This window comes from Rhinoderma darwinii, chromosome 3 (assembly GCF_050947455.1).
Source record: "Rhinoderma darwinii isolate aRhiDar2 chromosome 3, aRhiDar2.hap1, whole genome shotgun sequence".
Lineage (NCBI taxonomy): Eukaryota > Metazoa > Chordata > Amphibia > Anura > Rhinodermatidae > Rhinoderma > Rhinoderma darwinii.
The window spans coordinates 148,455,281-148,473,503 of record NC_134689.1 but is presented as its reverse complement, the minus strand read 5'-3'; the positions used below and the strand labels follow the sequence as shown (position 1 = coordinate 148,473,503).

At 46.9% G+C, this 18,223-nt stretch overlaps 1 protein-coding gene and 1 long non-coding RNA gene across 4 annotated transcripts in view; one reads left to right on the top strand and one right to left on the bottom strand.

The window, feature by feature from the left end:
- The window catches only part of VEZT (vezatin, adherens junctions transmembrane protein), a 106,470-nt gene extending 100,253 nt beyond the window's left edge, over positions 1 to 6,217 (bottom strand). For 2 of the 3 annotated variants that reach the window (XM_075856849.1, XM_075856850.1), the window contains exon 1: positions 6,117 to 6,217. In XM_075856849.1, the coding sequence (XP_075712964.1) occupies positions 6,117 to 6,152 (36 nt within the window). In that variant the 5' untranslated portion in view covers positions 6,153 to 6,217. The remainder of the gene's footprint in view (positions 1 to 6,116) is intronic. The other variant, XM_075856851.1, reaches the window with a different exon arrangement.
- On the top strand, positions 6,128 to 7,558 carry LOC142749174 (uncharacterized). The gene is made up of 2 exons (XR_012882384.1): positions 6,128 to 6,485; positions 6,621 to 7,558. It is a non-coding gene; the product is annotated as an uncharacterized LOC142749174 (long non-coding RNA).
- Positions 7,559 to 18,223: the final 10,665 nt, after the last annotated feature.

Below are 18,223 nucleotides of genomic sequence, written 5' to 3'. Positions count from 1 at the left end.
CACAAACAGGCTCTAACCAGAGTAGAAAGAGAAGTGGGAGGCCCCGCTGCACAACTGAGCAACAAGACAAGGACATTAGAGTCTCTAGTTTGAGAAATAGACGCCTCACAGGTCCTCAACTGGCAGCTTCATTAAATAATACCCGCAAAACGCCAGTGTCAACGTCTACAGTGAAGAGGCGACTCTGGGATGCTGGCCTTCAGGGCAGAGTGGCAAAGAGAAAGCCATATCTGAGACTGGCTAATAAAAGGAAAAGATTAATATGGGCAAAAGCACACAGACATTGGACAGAGGAAGATTGGAAAAAAGTGTTATGGACAGACGAATCGAAGTTTGAGGTGTTTGGATCACACAGAAGAACATTTGTGAGACGCAGAACAACTGAAAAGATGCTGGAAGAGTGCCTGACGCCATCTGTCAAGCATGGTGGAGGTAATGTGATGGTCTGGGGTTGCTTTGGTGCTGGTAAAGTGGGAGATTTGTACAAGGTAAAAGGGATTTTGAATAAGGAAGGCTATCACTCCATTTTGCAACGCCATGCCATACCCTGTGGACAGCGCTTGATTGGAGCCAATTTCATCCTACAACAGGACAATGACCCAAAGCACACCTCCAAATTATGCAAGAACTATTTAGGGAAGAAGCAGGCAGCTGGTATTCTATCTGTAATGGAGTGGCCAGCGCAGTCACCAGATCTCAACCCCATAGAGCTGTTGTGGGAGCAGCTTGACCGTATGGTACGCAAGAAGTGCCCATCAAGCCAATCCAACTTGTGGGAGGGGTTTCTGGAAGCATGGGGTGAAATTTCTCCCGATTACCTCAGCAAATTAACAGCTAGAATGCCAAAGGTCTGCAATGCTGTAATTGCTGCAAATGGAGCATTCTTTGACGAAAGCAAAGTTTGAAGGAGAAAATTATTATTTCAAATAAAAATCTATTATTTCTAACCTTGTCAATGTCTTGAATATATTTTCTAGTCATTTTGCAACTCATTTGAAAAATATAAGTGTGAGTTTTCATGGAAAACACAAAATTGTCCGGGTGACCCCAAACTTTTGAACGGTAGTGTATATGTATATGTATATATATATATATATATATTTATTTCTAGTAATCAGTCAACAAAGCACTTGTAGTTGTGAAATCACATACACGCTACTAGCTTGAGCACGTCTTTCTCAGCTTACCAAAAGTAAAAGGGGCCAAATAAACTCAAACTATGAAATGATATACAGGTAGACTGTAAAGGACACCAATAAACTATAATGTACACATAGGTGCTTTGCATTCACAGCTTACCTCAACATGCACAGATTTATGAAGCATGGAAATGACATGGAAATGACCTGTCAGTCAGTCCAACATACTGCACTCTACTATGGTTCTAGAAATACTTGTTCCATCTATGCTAGGCATTAATATGCAAAGATTTTCACGTTTACAGTAAGAAACAGACTATGGGGAGAGGCGTATGCAACATTATTTTTCAGGGTGACATTAAAGCGTAGCTAAACTTTCGCAAAAAATTATAATACTGTGAGCGAGCACTGAGCTATAATACTGTGAGCGAGCACTGAGCTATAATACTGTGAGCGTGCACTGAGCTATAATACTGTGAGCGAGCACTGAGCTATAATACTGTGAGCGAGCACTGAGCTATAATACTGTGAGCGAGCACTGAGCTATAATACTGTGAGCGAGCACTGAGCTATAATACTGTGAGCGAGCACTGAGCTATAATACTGTGAGCGAGCACTGAGCTATAATACTGTGAGCGAGCACTGAGCTATAATACTGTGAGCGAGCACTGAGCTATAATACTGTGAGCGAGCACTGAGCTATAATACTGTGAGCGAGCACTGAGCTATAATACTGTGAGCGTGCACTGAGCTATAATACTGTGAGCGTGCACTGAGCTATAATACTGTGAGCGAGCACTGAGCTATAATACTGTGAGCGAGCACTGAGCTATAATACTGTGAGCGTGCACTGAGCTATAATACTGTGAGCGAGCACTGAGCTATAATACTGTGAGCGAGCACTGAGCTATAATACTGTGAGCGAGCACTGAGCTATAATACTGTGAGCGAGCACTGAGCTATAATACTGTGAGCGAGCACTGAGCTATAATACTGTGAGCGTGCACTGAGCTATAATACTGTGAGCGTGCACTGAGCTATAATACTGTGAGCGAGCACTGAGCTATAATACTGTGAGCGAGCACTGAGCTATAATACTGTGAGCGAGCACTGAGCTATAATACTGTGAGCGAGCACTGAGCTATAATACTGTGAGCGAGCACTGAGCTATAATACTGTGAGCGAGCACTGAGCTATAATACTGTGAGCGTGCACTGAGCTATAATACTGTGAGCGAGCACTGAGCTATAATACTGTGAGCGAGCACTGAGCTATAATACTGTGAGCGAGCACTGAGCTATAATACTGTGAGCGAGCACTGAGCTATAATACTGTGAGTGTGCACTCAGCTATGCACAGCACAACACATTATATACAGAGATGTAAATATCTCTGCACACTCCAGAAGAAAGGAATCAGAGTTTTCTTTTCACTTTCCCTGGCAAGTGCAGGGAAGAGAAGACAGGACGGAAGGGTGATTAGGGGAGGGGGAGGGGGGGGACTGCTGCTAGAGAACTGTGTGGTGTATAGAGGCAGAGATCTTCCTGACGTCACGATGGGGGCGTGCACATCTGACGTCAGGATGGGGCCACCACCCACCCGTACTCCTAGGCAGCAGAATCCGTACACCGATACATTCAAACAATGTACGGATTTCTGCTAGCAACAGGAGAAATACAAGAAATAAAATGTGGTAAAAAAGTGTCAGAGTGGCCATTTAAAACACATATAACACAAAAAGGAGCCCAAATTCATTAATAAAGTATATTACAAAATATATTTATATTACACATGCTGCTAGAAAATAAAAAGTTGATTGAACGTTTAGTTACGCTTTAAGAATTTTGAAGGTATGGAACCGTGGTCAGCAGCTGACAGGGCATACTGGGAAATGTCATACTGCTACAGCTGGAGAGAACAGGTTAGAAGAATGCCTATTATTACTACTACAATAAATATTGACCGGTGAAGGAGTATTTGCAGTAACACTCACCATTTTCATCAATCAAGTACTTATCTTGTACTGATCCTAAATTACAGCCGGTATTATAGACCAGAGTTGTATCCACAGATCTGCTGGCTTCAGAGCTGTATTCTCTGTCTGCACAGGTGATTTGTGTTCTGGGAAGTCTAGTCCATACAGTAATCTTACGTAGGAAAATCTAAGGCTGGGTTCACACGACCTATTTTCAGACGTAATGGAGGCGTATTACGCCTCGATTACGTCTGAAAAACGGCTCCAATACGTCGGCAAACATCTGCCCATTACTTTCAATGGGCTTTACGACGTACTGTGCCGATAATCTGTCATTTTACGCGTCGCTGTCAAAAGACGGCGCGTAAAAATACAGCCTCGTCAAAAGAAGTGCAGGACACTTCTTGGGACATAATTGGAGCCGTTTTTCATTGACTCCAATGAAGAACAGCTCCAAATTACGTCCGTAAAAGACGCCGCTGCAAAACGCGAGTACGAACAATTACGTCTGAAATTCAGGAGCACTTTTCTCCTGAAAACAGCTCCGTAATTTCAGACGTAATTGCAGTTATCATGTGCACATACCCTTACTGTCTCACTGCATTGCAGGAGCTCAGCCAAGCTTTTAGGGATGTGTCTGACGGAAAGCTTGTCGAATGTTTCCAATAAAAACAAGCAGAACTGTGAATGCAGCTCGGGACTATAAGGCCGGGTTCACACGTAGCGTAAACACTGCAGAATTTCTGCAACTGAATTCTGTATGGAAATTCCGCAGCATTTACAGTAGCAGCAAAGTGTATGAGATTTAGAAAATCTCATGCCAATGCTACAGCGAAAAAGTTCATGGATTGACTTGTGGTGGGGATTTTAATTCCGCAGCATGTCAATTTATGCTGCGTTTTCTGTTGCGGGTTTTCCCCATTGAATTTAACGGGTGATGTAAAACCTGCATCAAATAGCCAAGTGTTGCGACTATAGCGGTGGACTCTCATATTTACTCAGGACTCTCTGCTCCTGCATCCAGCCCGGCCTTCAGGGATGATGTGACTGCTGCGGCCAATCACATGCTGCAGCGGTCACATGGGATAAAAAGTCATCCCAGGAGGCCAGGCTTTAAGGAACGCGTCGCCGTGGTTACAGCCAGGGTGAGTATGAATGTTTGGGGTTTTTTAGCGCTGCTTTCCACAGCGGCAATTCCATCTGAAAAACTGCACCAGAACGTGGTGCGGTTTTTGGGACGGAATGTGCTGCGGGCTCTAAGTTGGATACGTTGCGTCGTTTTACGCGGCATATATACGACCCGTGGGAACCCGGCCTAACGCAGGCTGCAATATACATGCTGTACAATGATATACGCTTGAATGTTCATGCATGCTGCTAGAAATGGAAATCAAGCTTTAGGATCATTGTTCAAATCGGTCAAATGAGGATGAACTGGACAAGATCCATCACTTGGACCATTTGGAGCTGCATGGTGGATTTGTGAACTGGTGATAATCATATGACTTCTATAGTGGTCACAAACATGAAGATAAACCCGTTGGCTGTGGTCACAATGATAATCATCGCTTCAATTGCGATATGATTTTTCTCGATTGATAGCTTTATATAGGAGTTAACAATACCTGGCCATATCAGTCAATGCAAAATATACGGTTAGTGTTTTATTTATATTATCAGTGACTTCAGCTGGCCACACACATTAGATGCACGTCAGCCAAACTTGTCGATCATCTAATGTGTATGGTGGTCTCCTTATCTCCCCATCAACAGATGTCAAGGCTGAGGAGGATCCTCTTATTCTTTAGTAGCTTTCCCCTTATTGTGAACACATGCACTGCCAAGCATGCGTGTGTATGGGGGAGTCGGGAGGAATAGCGGTCATCCGACAGCTATCTAAAGCGTATGGCCAGCTTTAGCCCAAGGATCCATAAGGGGGGCCATGCATCTCAAGTACAGCAAGTAGGGTTTAGAGGATGATGAGCAGGTAGGGCAGGAGAAAGTGGCAATGGTCGCACGGCCATTGGCGGAAGGGAGTTTGGTGGTGGTAAGGTGTCTCACCTAGGGGAAGGTAGGCATAATATCAGGAAAAGGTGGCCTTTTAAGGGAGGCCAGGAAGTACTAGGGCCAATACTTACAGAGGACCCAACCGTTTGTGTTGTGTTTGGCCAGATCGCTACACAATAGCTATGCGACAGGTCCCCAGGGCGTATTGGGCCTGGGCAGCCACTAAGGCCAGATGGAGGTCCGGCAGCTCCCTGAGGAGTCCTGGCAGGCGAGCAGGACTGGAAGCGGGGGCAGGCGGGCTTCAGCTTTGGGAGTGTTATGTTGTGATCGGCAGGCTACCCCCTACGCTGTATTTTTGAGTGGTTTGTTAAATGAAGATGTCGCACGCAACAATTTTGCCAAAAATAAATGTGTTGGTGTTTTTATTTTATTGAGGAGTCTTTTAAGGGGGGTTGCTTGTGCGCGCCTTATATATATTTGTATGTATAGTGTATCAGACAAACTATCCATTATTGAAAAATATAAACCGTTCATTTGATCAGTGCCGATCTTAAAGGAATTGTCCAATTTAGACAACGCCATCCCAGATTGTGGCAGCTAGTTGTGGGGTGGGAAAGTAAAAAGGTAACACATACAATGGATGTCAAACCGTCAGCAGCACTAAATGACAATTATCACTAGCAGAGATAGTCATGTGAAATTAACACATTGATCTCTGGAGCAATAACGGTAGTGAAATACTTAACGTGGCTTCTAACAAGTCCAATGTCAGGTGAATGATCCTCTAGAAGTCCACAACTCATACGTACACACATGGTATACAAGCGGCGTGACAAAGATCTTTCACCTGTCATTTAGATTATACAGCTCCTACAAGAAATAGCCCCGGGGCTGCTCCTCGGTGTATTCCTCAGGAATAACTCTACGGGGGCGCAGTGTCCTGGGCATACACCCACAGACTGGTAGACAACACAAAAGCGGCTATTGTCACCCACCTCAAACACCACTTCTTCATCAAACTCCGCAGTCATTGCTGTCCGCCATGCCACACAGCGCGGCACTCTGGGAAACGGAGTCCTAAGCAAGTGATGTCATTAGGTAAACTAGTGCACGTAGCTGACTGACTGGAACTACATTTCCCAGTGATCAACACGGCTCCTCCGCTCAGGCCGCTCAGTAGAGTCTCAGTCGCACTACAAGGGAGGGAACAGCGAGGGGTGTGAATATGTCCTATTGTGTTGTATTTGGGTGATAACCGCCCCAAGCGCTGTATAAAGCACAGTGAGGGATCCTGGGAATGTGTTACCCTCACTAGTGCCTGCCCGTGTTACACTGGCTGAATAGAGGTTAGCAGTGGTCTCCTAGTAAGTGCCAATGTTGCTGCCTTCTGCTCACTGATGGCTGTGGAGGGTTGGCACAAACTTTTTCTCGAATGGGTCTATTCGTGTGTGGCCGTTGCGAGAAACTCACAGCATGCCCTATTCTGTTTTGTTTTTTAGGACCAGGCGCGCCCATTAAAGTCTATGGGTGCATGAAAAAAGGACAGCAACCGTACGACATCCGTGTGGTGTTCGCTTTTCACGGCGCAGTTGCTAAAGAAATGCAAAAAAAAAAGTGAAACCAGGAAGTTCATTCAGAGGAGAAAAAGGGACGCAACACAGACATTTATATGGATCAAAAGTTCCGTTTTTTTGCATATGCAAATTGGACACGCTCGTGTGAATAAGGCCTCGTATTGTATGTTCCCATAGGTCGGATACACGGCGGAAAACTCGCAGGGAAATCCAGCTGGATATTTGCACTAAATGGTGCTTTCATTTGGTGTGGATATTCTGCTGGATTGACTGTTGCTAAAAATGGCCAACCTGAAAAAAAAACTATACTCTCCTCTCCTGGCTTTCCCATAGCAATGCGTCGCTGCTCTTCCGGCTGTCCTGTAGAGCGGGCTTCCTGTGATGACGTTTTATCACTAGACTGCTACTGTAAACACAGCACGGAATATCCGGTCAGAAATTTTGTATCTCATCACACACGGCAGATTTTGTTGGAGAAATTTCTGCGACTGTCCCATTCATTTGAATGGGACTTGCAGAAATCCTTGTGCTTGCCGCCAAAACAACACCGTTCAGATGAATGGAACTGATTTTTAGTTTTTACTCACCCATTGAATGATGTTCGGTACGTCCATAGAGATCTTTACCAACCCCACGTCCATGTAAAAGTGTATGTGAACATTAGGGAAGATTCACAAGAAGCGGTCAAGTCGCAGTTTATTGCCACCATTACTACTTAATTGCAGCAAAATGTCACGGTTTTTACAGAATCGGTGATAAGCTACAATGTGAATGCGCCACGTTCATACGCAGGCTAAAATAAACCAACGACGACAACACAGATTTTTTTAAGCTGTTTTTTTAAATAAATATGTGTATTTTGATGTGTTTTGGATGCGGTTTTTTTTCACGTGTTTTAAGCCTCCCTTTTCAATAGAATACATGACCTGTAAAACGCGGCAAGAAGCACTTCACGAAACGGTGGCTGAAAGCTGCGCCGTTTAACTACAAAAATTCGTGTTTTTTAAATTGATTGTTTAAATTGATCCCTATATATGACACACCAGGGCCAAAGAAGTTGATTAAAGTCTGGAAAGTTAGAAAAATCCCTTCAAAAATATTACTCCAGAAAAATGAGCTCATAACATAAAATGCACTATTTTCTGGGAGCCTGCTGTAAAATGTCATCTTTTCTTTTTTGTTAGGATAAGTTCAGACATGGGGGCAATAGTGCAGCAGAAAGTCTCCACTCAACCTAATCCAATTTTATTTCCAGGGACACTTAGGGTGTGGCGTCTTTTGTGGGTTGTGTCTTATCTGATGGGGCATGGCTTTCCAGAATGTGTGCATACAAATAAACGAACAAACATTTCTGCACTAATTTGGCTGACAACTATTTTGGTAGCCATTATATCACTAGGGCTAGACGATATGTGCTGACAACTACTGGTAGTGTAAAAACCAGCGTAGATAGTGCCATACTCAGTATACTTATAGATGGGGCTCCACACTGCCCCCAGTAGATAGTGTCACGCACTGCTCCCTGTAGATAATGCATATGGCTCCCCTGCAGATATTTCCACACTGCTCCCAGTAGATAATGCCACAGGGCCCTCCTGCAGATATTGCCACACACTGCTCCCTGTAGATATTGCCACACATTGCTCCTTGTAGTTATTACCACGCACTACTTCCTGTAGATAATTCCACAGTGCCCCCTGTAGATAGTGCCACAGTGCCCTCTGTAGATGATAGTGCCACACAGATCCCCTATAGATAGTGCCACACAGCCCACTTGTAGATAGTACCACACAGACCCCTTGTAGATAGTGCCACACAGCCCCCTTGTAGATAGGGCCACACAGCCCCATGTAGATAGTGCCTGTCAAGTCCATGACCGCAGGCCGTCAGGCTCACTCACCTCCTGACGGCCGCAGCCATGGGTCTGCGAGCGCTGGCCCCAGTCTCCTGCTCAGGAGACGCCAGCGCTCACTTCCGCTTACCTCGGCCAGATCCCAGCGTGCGCACCTGAAGTTAATGTTAAAATTAGCCCATGAGTACCCTGGACTATAAGAAGGGTTCAGCCCCTTCCTCCCTTGCCTGAGCGTTGTTGGTCTCCTAGTGTTTTCCAGTTTCCAGTGTTCCCCGTTCCTGTATCCCGTGCTACCAGGTCAAGTGCCGTGCGGAGCTGTAGTCATGCTGTGCTGTATTCCACTCCTTTCTTGCTACACCACGCCTGACATCTGCCTGCTGCCTAGGTCCCAGCCGAGCCTGTCATTGCTACTGTCCAAGCTGCCACAGGTACACTATACGAACTATAGACTGTGACCTGCGTCCTGTTGGCCAGCTGCCATACCGTCAAGGCGGTACGGCCCAGTGGGTCCACACACCCAACGTGACAGTACGCTCAGGCCATGGACCCCGCTCGTCTGATCCAAGACCAAGATGACGTCACAAGAGATGCGGACGGATATGCTGGACCTCCGATCTCGACAGGACCAACTCCTCCAGGCCTTAAACATTCTCGCACGTCGGCAGGAGGCGCAAGCTGCCGGTCCTCCTACTACACCTCCTGGCAGTGTTGATCCTCAGACTACACCTGCTGGTGGTGTGGATCATCGTTTTTCTACGATGGAGATGCAAGGAACTGTCATGGATTTTTGAACCAGTGCCAGATCCACTTCAGCCTGTATGCAAGGGCATTTTCGTCTGATCGCGCAAGGGTTGCATTCATCATCTCTCTCCTCCCTGGCAGGGCCCTTTGCATGGGCGAATCCTATCTGGGAGAGACAAGGACCGGAGACCCGTGACTTCCAGGGGTTCCTCCGGACATTTCCCACAGTGTTTGAGGAGCCTGGACGAGTCTCGTCTGCAGCAGGGTCCTTGCTGAACCTACGCCAAGGAGACACCTCCGTGGGCGAGTACGCCATCCACTTCCGCACCCTGGCAGGAGAACTGTTGTGGAACAATGAGGCCCTGGTGGCTACATTCTGGCAGGGACTGTCTCCTAGGATTAAGGACAAGCTTGCCGCTCAAGATCTACCGTCTACGCTGGATGACCTCATCCTTCTGGCCCGCCCGGATTGATATAAGGATCCGAGAATGGCTCCAAGAAGCTCATCGGGAGGGAGGCCTTCCTAGTCCGGTCCCTACTTTGCAGCAACCCCTGCTGTCCTCTGATGCCGATCCTCCTAAGGACTAAGTCTATATTGCGGCCTCGGAAGCCATCTTGTGCGTCTGCGTCCCCAAAAGCCCCAAAGCCTAGGGTTGGTAGGAGAGACAACCTTGGGTAAATAAGGACTTCCGTCTAAATTGTCCATACCCGTGACGATAGTGTCCGGCGAGAAAACGCATCGAGTCTCTGCGAATCTGGACTCTGGATCCGCTGCTAATTTCATTCGTAGAGACCTGGTGGATCTTCTCCAATTGCCCACAACCCCTCTAGAGAGGCTGTTGATGGTTGCATCGGTAAATGGACTACCTCTGCCAGACCCAGTTATAGCTGTGACCAAGCCGCTGAGGCTCCGTGGGAGCTCTCCACTCCGTGCTTCTGTCATTTGTCTTGTCCAAGGCCGTTAACCCCGAGCTACTGGGCCTGCCTTGGCTTCGACTACATGCCCCAGTCCTGGACTCCAACTCTGGAGAGGTTCTCCAGTGAGGTCCCGAGTGTCACAACCGTTGCCTGGTACAGATTTGGTCGGCTCAGCCTCCTCTGCCTCGGTCATTGGCAGGATTGCATGGTCATTATGCTGCATTTTCGGATGTCTTCAGCAAGAGGGAGACGGAGACGCTGCCCCCACACCAGCCTATCGAGCTGATTCCTGGTGCATACTTTCCCAGTGGTAGGGTGTATCCTATCTCCTTGCCAGAGACTCTGTCCATGTCCGCCTATCTTAAAGGAATAGTGTCACCAAAATTTTTTTTTTTAGATCAGTTTTATGTTAGGAGATTCACTGAAAAATTGATAATGAATGTCGTTCCAATATTGTTAAATATAGTTCACCGCCTGAAAGAACGATTAAAATGTAAAGTTTATTAATAGTATTTATAAAATTGTGGCTCAACCAGCCACTGATACCAGACCAGGCATAAGCAAGCGATTAGCGACAAGAGAAAATGGTTCAGAGTGAATGATGTATCTCACACCTAAATAGCACTTCCCCTGCTAATAGTATAAATTCCGCTAAATCCTTGCCAAAAATCACTATCTATACAGATCCTACGCGTTTCCTCATCACACTTAAGGTGATGTTTCCTCAGGGATTCATAGATATAAATTGTAGTTAAATTCTAAAGTGTTTCAATGGTTGCAATGTTACAGCACTGGATAGCACTGTTCATGTGCTGATTATTAGCCTCCAGGCGCATGCACGGCTCTAATACACTGTCCGTACACGCGCCGAAAAGACCCATGGTTTAAAAGGCTGAGAGCCCACCCTCAAAAGGTCGTCCCCGGGGGAAGCCACCAATCCGCGTCCTACACGACAGCCTGTGACGTGCCGGAGGCGGCTCCCCCGGACCTAGCAACCAGTGAGGGTTCCTGAACGCCGAACGCGTCCATAGTAACTAGGGGACGCTAGACGCGGCTCCTGAACTGTCAGTCGACAGCAATACACATACGAATACAGTTAATGTAATACACGGCAGTGTAAAAGAACCAGGCCGTGTAAGTACATTGGGAGAGGTGAGTCCTCATGAGAGCCGTCTTAGTAGGAGACAACGCTCTCGAACGTGACACAGTTAGTGTCCTATTATCCCAGACGTCAGCCAGGGATCACAGATACATCCAGACAGCGTATATAGCATCGCCGAAAAGGTATGCTAGGTACAAGTTATGGGGGATCCACAATGTTAATCATCCCGTCCCAGTTTACCTTAGAAGATCGCACGCACAGGCACAACTCGCGCCCACTGACCAGTGGTACACAGGAAGAATCAACTGGTAGCATACTCAAGTGGTATCAAAATCAGAAGTAGGAGTATACTGAGTCAGAAGAGCCGGGAGAGCTAGAACATGTGAGAAACGCGGAAAAACGCGTTCAAAAACGCATGGTGTGCATGGAGGACAAGGGCCGATTGATCCACAAATACCCAGGAGTGGCATATATTGTAAATATGGAAGACTCCCTACATGACCCAGCAAGCCATAGGGTCACATTATGTGATTAAAGGAAACAAGAATAAGAGATTTGTTCGTTAATGCCATGAGGGTTAATTGTCTGCATTCTAAAAATCCATTCTGCCTCTTTTTGTAATATCTTCTTATCCAGGTCCCCACCTCTCAGGAGGGGTCTCACATGTTCTATTCCCTGGAAGACAAGGGCAGTAGCATCCCCATCATGGCAGGACCACACGTGTCTTGATACCGGGGTGTCCACTTTCCTTCTGACATCCCCAATGTGGTCCCGAATCCTTCTCCTAAATTCCCTTTTGGTCTTACCCACATATTGTAGGCCACACTTACAGGTAATCAAGTAAACAATGCCCTTTGTTTTGCAGTTTATGAATGACCTGTTGTCAAAGGTTTTACCAGTTTGGGTGCTCGTGAAGTTCTTACTACATAATATGGACACACAGGCTTTGCATGTTCCACATCTGTATGTCCCTTTGGTACTGTTAACCAGCCAGGTACTACACGGTGTCATCGGTTGTAAATGGCTATGGACCAGTCGGTCCCTGAGATTACGTCCCCTTCTATAGGTAATGAGCGGGGCATCCCCAACAATGGCCCCCACATCTGGATCTGCCTTAAGAATGCCCCAGAAGCGTTTGAGCACTTCCCTGACCTCTCTGTTGGCCGAGTCAAAAGTACCAATGACCCTGATTTGTTCTTCATTTGTTTCCCTCGGTTTTGGGTTAAGCAGGTCCTCTCTATTGCACCCAAGTGCATTCTGATATGCCCCTCTCAACACATCCCTGGGGTATCCCCTATGTCTAAATCTGTTCTCTAGATCACGTGCGGATATCCTAAAATCGGTAATAGTAGAGCAATTCCTCCGTGCCCTGAGGTATTGGCCCTTTGGTATCCCTCTCTTTAGGTTAGAAGGGTGCCAGCTTTCCCACCGTAGTAGGCTATTGGTCGCCGTCTCCTTGCGATACATATTGGTCTCCAGAATCCCCATGTCCGTCTTAGAGATCGTAATGTCCAGAAAGGTGATCCTAGTGTCTTGAATCTCAGATGTAAAGAAAAGACCTAATTCATTGGCATTCAAGATCTCCACAAATTCCTTAAATTCCTCCCTGGTCCCTGTCCAAAGGATAAGGACATCATCTATAAATCTCAGCCAGAGCAAGATAGATGATGACCATTTGTCCATCAACTCACTGAACACAACCTCTTTTTCCCACCAACCCAGATATAGGTTGGCAAAGGTGGGTGCACATGGACTACCCATAGCTACTCCTCTGAGTTGATGGTAGATCTTCTGATCAAATAAAAAGAAGTTGTGTTCTAGGACAAACCTGAGTAGTTCAATCACAAATTTATTGTGGGCCTGGTATTGTATCCCTTTATCCATCAGGAAGTGTTCAATAGCTCTACACCCCTGATTATGTGGAATGGAGCTATAAAGTGACTCAACGTCAAGAGATGCCAATAGAGTCTCACCATCGCAGCGTATACCCTCAAGCTTTCTCAGCACATCCATTGTGTCCCTCACATAAGATGGCAGGGACACAACGAACGGCCTAAGCACCTGATCAAGGTACAGGCTAGCGTTTTGTGTGAGGCTCTCAATCCCCGATACAATGGGACGACCCTTCAACGGGTTCACCCCCTTATGTACCTTAGGTAAGCTATAAAACGTTGCCGTTTGTGGGTACTCTGTTAGAATGAATTTCATTTCCCTATCATTGATAAGGTTATCCGATTTCGCCGGACCAAGGATGTCCTTTAATTTCTCTTTGAAGGTGGTCATCGGGTTACTGGTAAGGACCCCATAGCAGTTATGATCATCCAAAATATCGTGGCACATCCTGCTATATTGTGATCGATTCATCACCACTATATTCCCCCCTTTGTCAGAGGGTTTTATAATGATATTGTCATCCCTCTCTAGAGATAACAGAGCTGCCATCTCTCTAGTGGAAAAGTTAGAGCCATGCTCCTTTTGATTGATTAATTTAAGTTGGTCCTCCACTACCTTAACAAAAACATCAATGGGGGTGTTGTCACTAAGGGGTGCATATTTGGTTGACGGGACCCTTAGCTCTGTAAATGGGCCCTTGCCCTCCTCCCTGTGACCCTCCTCCCATAGATCCTCCAGCAGTCTAAAATGTGGGAGATCTTCTTCCATGATTCCTAATTCAAGGCATTGCCGTTTGTTATGCATCTTGAAAAACTTTTTCCACTTAAGTTTCCTGGCAAAGAGGTTGAGGTCCTTAACCCACGTGAAAAGATTGAATTTATTGGTTGGGACAAATGAGAGGCCCTTGCTGAGTACCTCCACCTCCTCTCCTGTGAGATTACGTGTGGAGAGGTTCACTATCTGGAGTCTATCACTGTTCCCTACTGAAGTTCCTATAGCTCCCTTCTGTCTCGCAAAAGGTAGTCTGAGATCGGGTGGTTCTTGGCTAAAAAACCACCACGATGCTGACTCTTTCCTCTGCCTCTGCCTCTAAAGTTTTGACGGGTCTGGTATCTACCAGTTTCGTTCCCTCCCTGACCTCTTCTGGGTGGATTTCTACCAAACTCTGAGTCCGATTGTTCCTGCTCAGATGAGGAAGGATCGGTATCAGGCTCATGTTAGGGTTTTATTAAAAACGTTTATATTTATTTGTGTGTTTGTGTGTTACTTTTTTCTATTTTTACACTTTTTCTTCCCTATGGGGGCTGCCATTTTTTTTTCCATTTCTGTATGTGTCGATTAACGACACATACAGACATGGAATACGGCAGCTCCAGTCCCATAGGGACTGCGAACGGGGCCCGTTCCATCCACTATGGTGTACGCCGTGTGTGTGGGAACGGCGCATGCGCCGCTCCCACACAGTCCGATTTGAAATGCGCGCCGTCCGGCGCCATTTTCCTGTGGACCGGAAGTCGCGGCCGGGCAGTAAGATTACTACTTCCGGTCGCGGCTTCCGGACTTGTGCACATGGAGCAGCGGCAGCAGACGGAGCGGACGGACCGGAGGGAGCGGCGGCGACTGGAGCAGGTAAGTGATTTCTATGTATGTTCGTGTTTCAGTGTGTTTTACTAGTGTATGTAAACCTTCTACACTGTGTGTTAGCTCAAAAAATGACGACACACAGTGTAGGAGGTTAGACCGTTCAAACCCCTCGTTTCTCCCGGCACTAGCCAGGATAAAGGAGGGGGGGATTCTGAGAGCTCACTAGAGCGAGGGATTTTTTCCCAATTTTGCAGCATAAAGCAATGTGGTTGCTTTACCACATGCAATGCTGCAATTTTGGGAATTGCTCCATCTAGTGACCAGTGCTGGGAAATATTATAAATTGAATCCAATTTATAATATTTCCTGACTCGTGAAAAAAATAAAAAAAATTAGAACAATGTTTAATCACCTACACACTAATTGTTTAACTAAAAAAAAAAAACATGTTTTGCTGGCAACACATTCCCTTTAAAGGGAATGTGTTGCCAGAAAAACATGTTTTTTTTTTAAAAATGAAACATTTAGTGTGTGGGTGATTAAACATTGTTCAAATTTTTTTTATTTTTTTCGCGAGTCAGGAAATATTATAAATTATTTCTAATTTATAATACTACCCATTTTTGGTCACTAGATGGAGCTAGTTCCCAAAATTGCAGCATTGCAACATTGGGTTAAAAGCCCTCGCTCTAGTGAGCTCTCAGCATCCCCCCCTCCTTTATCCTGGCTAGTGCCGGGATAAACGAGGGGTTTGAAAGGTTTAACCTCCTACACTGTGTGTCGCCATTTTTTGAGGTAACCCACAGTGTAGTAGGTTTACATACAGTAGTAAACACACACAAACACTAACATACATTGAAATCTCTTACCTGCTCCTGCCGCCGCGGCTCCCTCCGGCCCGTCCGCTCCGTTTGCTGCCGCTGTTCCATGTGCACAAGTCCGGAAGCCGCGACCGGAAGTAGTAATATTACTGTCCGGCCGCGACTTCCGGTCCACAGGAAAATGGCGCCGGACGGCGCCAATTTCGAATAGGACTGTGTGGGAGCGGCGCATGCGCAGTTCCCACACAGACGCCGTACACGGCAGTCAATGGGACGGGAGCCGTTCGCAGTCCCTATGGGACTGTGGCTGCCGTATTCCATGTCTGTGTGTGTCGTTAATCGACACACACAGAAATGGAAAAAAAAATGGCAGCCCCCATAGGGAAGAAAAAGTGTAAAAATAAGAAACAGTAAAACACAAACACACAAATGAATATAAACGTTTTTATTAAACCACTAACATCTTTAACATATAAAAAAAATTATTTGTGATGACACTGTTCCTTTCGGAGAACTTGGAGAGGGGCTTCATACGGAAGTCTTCCTCCCCGGCAGGAGCTGGGTTCTTCTTCGTCGAGAAAAAGGATGGTTCCCTGCATCTTTGTATTGACTACCGGGGTCTCAACCAGATCACGGTGAAAAATAAGTATCCGTTGCCACTGATCTCTGAACTGTTTGATCATATACGTGGTGCCAAGACTTTTTCCAAACTAGACCTGTGTGGGGCTTACAACCTAATCTGGATTCGCCGGGGTGATGAATGGAAGACTGCATTTAACACCCGTGATGGACACTATGAATATCTAGTAATGCCCTTCGGCCTGTGTAATGCTCCTGTGGACTTCCAGGAGTTCGTTAATGACATCTTCCGTGACCTCCTTTATGTTTGTGTTGTGGCCTATCTTGATGACATCTTGATTTTTTCTCCAGATCCTATGACTCATCAGAGACATGTCCGTCAAGTTCTACTACGGTTAAGGGAGAATCGTCTGTACGCCAAGTTGCAGAAGTGCGTGTTTGAGAAAGATGCTCTACCCTTCCTGGGCTACATCGTCTCGAATAGAGGTCTCAAGATTGATCCTGAAAAGGTAAAGTCAGTCCTGGAATGGCCACGTTCTCAAGGCTTGAGGGCCATACAGTGCTTTCTGGGATTCGCCAATTTTTATAGACAGTTCATTCCAAACTTCTCACTGACATCTCCTATCTTTAACCTCACAAAGAAGGGCATGAACGCCAAGGTTTGGACTCCTGAGGCAGAGTCCGCATTCAATAGCCTGAAGAGAGCCTTCACGTCATCCTCTATCCTCCATCATCCAGATGTTTCTCGACAGTTCTCGTTGGAGGTGGACGCCTCATCCGTCGGTTCTGGTGCACTCCTGTTCCAGAGAGGTTCCAAGGGCAAGTCTCCGGGGAGGACCTTTGTGCGCCTGGCTGACAGAGGGAGAATCCTCCGCTGGGGACACTGCTTTAGACTGGCAGGTCACGCAGGTACCCGTAAGACCCGAGACCTGATTGCCCGTCATTTCTGCTGGCCCACACTGCCCAAAGACATTATGGACTTTGTTTATTCCTGCTCAGTGTGTGCAGCTAACAAGACCTGCTGGTCTGCTCCATCCGGTGCCCGATGCTCCCTGGCAGCATATAGCTATGGACTTTATTACTGACCTGCCTCTCTCTGCAGGATGCAGTACTGTCTGGGTGGCGGTGGATCGATTTTCGAAAATGGCCTACTTCGTTCCTCAGACCGGCCTTACTTCTGCTCCTCAACTGGCAAACCTTTTCATCCAACACATCTTCCGCCTGCACGGCTTGCCGCAGCATATTGTGTCTGAATGGGGGGTCCAGTTCACCTCTAGGTTCTGGGTTCAGCTGCCATACCGTCAAGGCGGTACGGCCCAGTGGGTCCACGCACACCCAACGTGACAGTGCCACACAGCACCCTGTAGATAGTGTCACATAGCCCCCTGTAGATAGAGCCACACATCTGCCCTGTAGATAGAGCCACACAGCCTCCTGTTGACAGAGCCACACAGCCCCCTGTAGATAGAGCCACACAGCCCCCTGTAGGTCACCACACAGCCTCCCCTGTAGATAGAGCCACGCAGCCCCCTGTAGATGATGCCAGACAGCCCCCTGTAGATGGTGGCATACAGCCCCCCTGTAGATAAAGCCACACAGCCCTCCCTGTCGATAGAGCCACACAGCCCTCCCTGTAGATTATGTCACATAGCACCCCATAGATGATGCCACACAGCCCCCTGTACTTGATCCCACACAGCCCACCTCTACTTGATGCCACACAGCCCCCCCCTGTAGATGCCACGCTTTGGCAGGGGTCTCTGCAGGAGAAGCCCCTGACATCACTGTCCATAGACATTGACGTCAGGGGGTCCTCCTGGACCTGAATGTGATGTCAGGGGCAACAACAGAGCAGGAGTCCCGGACACAGAGCTACTAGCACTGCCTAGGACTCCAGCTCTGCTCCTGACATCACTGTCCATATATGGACAGTGATATCAGGGGAAACCTTAGAGCCGTGGTCCCAGAGGAGAGTGCTACTAGCACTCTGCCTGGGACTCCTGCTCTGCTCCTGACATCACTGTTCATATATGGACAG